At 44.4% G+C, this 3304-nt stretch overlaps 1 protein-coding gene across 1 annotated transcript in view; it reads right to left on the bottom strand.

Annotated features, from left to right (window-relative positions):
• Positions 1 to 797: 797 nt before the first annotated feature.
• The window catches only part of CCNA1 (cyclin A1), a gene marked incomplete at its 5' end in the record, with an annotated part of 6266 nt that continues 3759 nt past the window's right edge, over positions 798 to 3304 (bottom strand). Inside the window, 3 exons of the mRNA XM_010161084.1 lie at positions 798 to 1053; positions 1371 to 1504; positions 2180 to 2293. Of these exons, the coding sequence (XP_010159386.1) occupies positions 1002 to 1053; positions 1371 to 1504; positions 2180 to 2293 (300 nt within the window). The remainder of the gene's footprint in view (positions 1054 to 1370; positions 1505 to 2179; positions 2294 to 3304) is intronic.

Here is a 3304-nt window from a genome sequence, read left to right as displayed (position 1 = left end):
TTGAGTACTCAAGGAGTGTTTTGCTTGTTCTTTATGAACATTACCTAACAAATAACTGGGGGGAACCAAGAAAAATATAGCAGCTCAGAATAAGGTAAATAGCTAGCCCTGACTCATCACCCCCCTCCTTTCTGCTAAGAGTGATGTTTCTCTAGAGCACACTTTTTTGCTCTATGGACAGAAAAGGTCATCTTGGACAGCGATATCCTAAGACTACTCAGTACCACAACTACGACACAGCAGCTACCTAGCTCAGCTCCACTGTTATAGTACCTCACATGCCCCAGCTTCTTCCTCACAGCTGCTAGCATTGCTCTCTACTGCAGTCTGTCCACAAGTGTTTGGCTGGCAGAGCCTCAGGAACACTTCAACCTCCCCTTCCTCCAGCTCCCTGCAAAGGAATCTCCCTTACTTGCCTCCAGGAGGAGTTTAACTTTTACCTTAACATTGATTGTCTTTCACGCACAAGTTCAGAATTCACAGACCACTTGCATCTGGATGGTTTTGCTGTGATATGGTGAACAAGTCGCAGAAAATAAGTTCTGTTCATGGCTATGTGATCTTGTCTCATAGGAGAGGAAGAAACAGATATGATACTGCAGCAAGTCACCCATGTCTATGGGGATGTCAGATTGTGTCAGGTTCAAGCCACACTTCATCCATTCCAAGAAGCTTGAAAGCCCCACACAATGATTTTTGGTAAAAAAAAACCCACCGAAAACAAAATAACCCACACACAACCCTTCCCACTCACTTACTACAGATATTAACAGAAGTCAGAAGATTCACAGAGGAACAGTGTAATAAGATTTATTAAAAGTGCTGTCAGTTATATTCAGAGCTATAGTCTAATATCTTTTTAAAAGGCATCTAATTTAAAAATAGCTAAAAACATTCTTATTGCTATGGCTACAAACACATGACCTGCAGTGCTCTATGAAGTGTTAGTCCAGCTTTGCTGACTGGCATGAAGTAATCCCCCAGTGCTGGATCCACAGTCTCTATTGCAGAGGAAGAACTGCTGGGAGCTCCAGAAGAGACACCTGCAGGTACCTGGAAGAGAAGTGCAGTTACTAAAGATAGTAGTTTAGCTGACAAATCCAAAGATATCACCTTCTTGTGCCATGCACTGGGGAAGAAAAGAATCCTCCTACAACACTACAGAATTACCCAGTACATCTGTACACCTATAGATGAACTCTCTTATGGTCAGCCAAGTTGTCCCATCAAGAGGCTGACAGAGGCTCCCATTTCAGGAGGAGAAACTGATCACCACGGAGTTTTTCAGCTGCAGCCCAAGCTGCAAAATCAGAGTCACCCTGTGCTTATAGTTACACAAGTTACATAACATCAGCTGCCTCATTACTTACTTTGGGTGCTTATACTTCTCCTTAATTGCTTGCAGTTGGCAATGAGGAACATCAAGGCATGCTTTATGCAGATCAGTCAGGCAAGGCACTATCTCACTTAATGAATACCCAGTGAATGCAGCAAGTGTTTCCGGCTGGTCAGAGAAGAAAAAAATGTTACTCTATTATAGCCAACATTCGTCTATAAGATATATTTTCTACAGGAGCAGAAACCATTTTCACTACATCAGTTCCCAGGCTAGATTCTTTAGACTTGAAAAGGGTTGAAATGTATCCTTCTATCAGTTGCACTACAGGTCTTCCATGGAGCCAGGAGATCTGACAAGAAGCTCCTTCTCCTCTAAGCATATGGCATTCATGTAATCTCTTGTTGATTCTGTTCTCTATTAAAGCTATTCCTCTAACACACAGCTGAGAGACCTATCAAGGCTTGCATTAAAGCAGCCACTCAGTGCGATCATTCCACTCAAGTGGACATATTCAGCACTCCCATCCTTCACAGAAAGCCTATGAGTTGTATTTGAGGAAGTAGTTTGGGAGATTAAAGACTGAAAAAAACCTTAGGTACAGACTTGATATAAGTGAGCAAGACAGCAAGATCCCTCCCATTTCAGAGAAGGGGCAGGATGTTTCAGATTTATTTAACATTCATGAATCAGGTAGTCCCATGAGCTCAGGAACAGCTACTTATCCCAGGATTTCATCCTTTATAACAACATACTTTGATGCTACTCCTTCTTCCTATCAGCCTAGTTCTAACGGTAACAAAATGCTTGAGCTAGTCATTAGCATGCAGTTGTTGTTCTTACCCAGAAAGACCTGTTCACAGTATAGTTTGCTAGACAGTAGGCTGCTGCAGCAGTTTGTGAAGGGAGGTACTTCAAAAAAGGATCAGCTTCAAGAAGACTCAGCTCTGCAAGATACTGAACCAAAAAAAACCCACAAGTCTATCAGACAGAATAAGCCTAGCTGGTACAATCAGTTCAATACAGCAAGCACTGAAAGTTGTTAACAGTCTCGTTTTCATGTAAAACACATTACATGTCTGATGGGTACAAAAAACATTCTAGACCTGTTGACCCATAACCCCCATTTTTGAAAAAGGAAAAAAAGAAAGACCCAGGGAAACTACAGGGCCAGCCAGTCTCACCCTGTGCCCAGCAAGATCATGGAGAAAATCCTCTTGAAAACTATGCAAAAGCACATGAAAAATGTGGAGGTGATTGGTGACAGCCAACATGACTTCACTAAGGGCAAATCATGCCTGATAAATTTGGTGGCCTTCTGCGATGCAGTTACAGCATTGGTGAGTAAGGGAAGAGAAACTGAAATTATCTACATGAACCTGTGCAAAACATTTAACACTGTCCCACATAACATCCATGTCTCTAAATTGGAGAGGCATGGATCTGATGGATGGACCACTCAGTGGCTAAAGAACTGGTTGGAGGGTCACACTCAAAGACCTGGGCAATGGCTCAATGTCTGAGTGGAAACCAGTGACAAGAGGCATTCCTCAGGGGTCACGGTTGGGACTGGCAATGTTCAACACTGTTGCCAGTCAGCGACACAGACGGTGGGATCGAGTGCACCCTCAGCAAGTTTGCCGACGACACCAAGCTGTGTGGCGCAGTTGACACGCTGGAGGGAAGGGATGCCATCCAGAGGGACCTGGACAGGCTGGAGAGGTGGGCCACTGCCAACCTCATGGAGTTCAACAAGGCCAAGTGCAAGGTCCTGCACCTGGGTTGGGGCAAACCCAAGCACAAGTACAAGCTGGGTGGGGAATGGATTGACAGCAGCCCTGAGAAGGACTTTGGGGTACTGGTGGATGAAAAGCTGGACATGAGCTGGCAGTGTGCGCTGGCAGCCCAGAAAGCCAACTGTATCCTGGGCTTGATCAGGAGAAGCATGGCTAACAGGTCAAGGGAAGG

The sequence above is a fragment of the Eurypyga helias genome, unplaced genomic scaffold (assembly GCF_000690775.1).
Source record: "Eurypyga helias isolate BGI_N326 unplaced genomic scaffold, ASM69077v1 scaffold5911, whole genome shotgun sequence".
Lineage (NCBI taxonomy): Eukaryota > Metazoa > Chordata > Aves > Eurypygiformes > Eurypygidae > Eurypyga > Eurypyga helias.
This window is presented reverse-complemented; position numbering and strand designations above follow the sequence as displayed.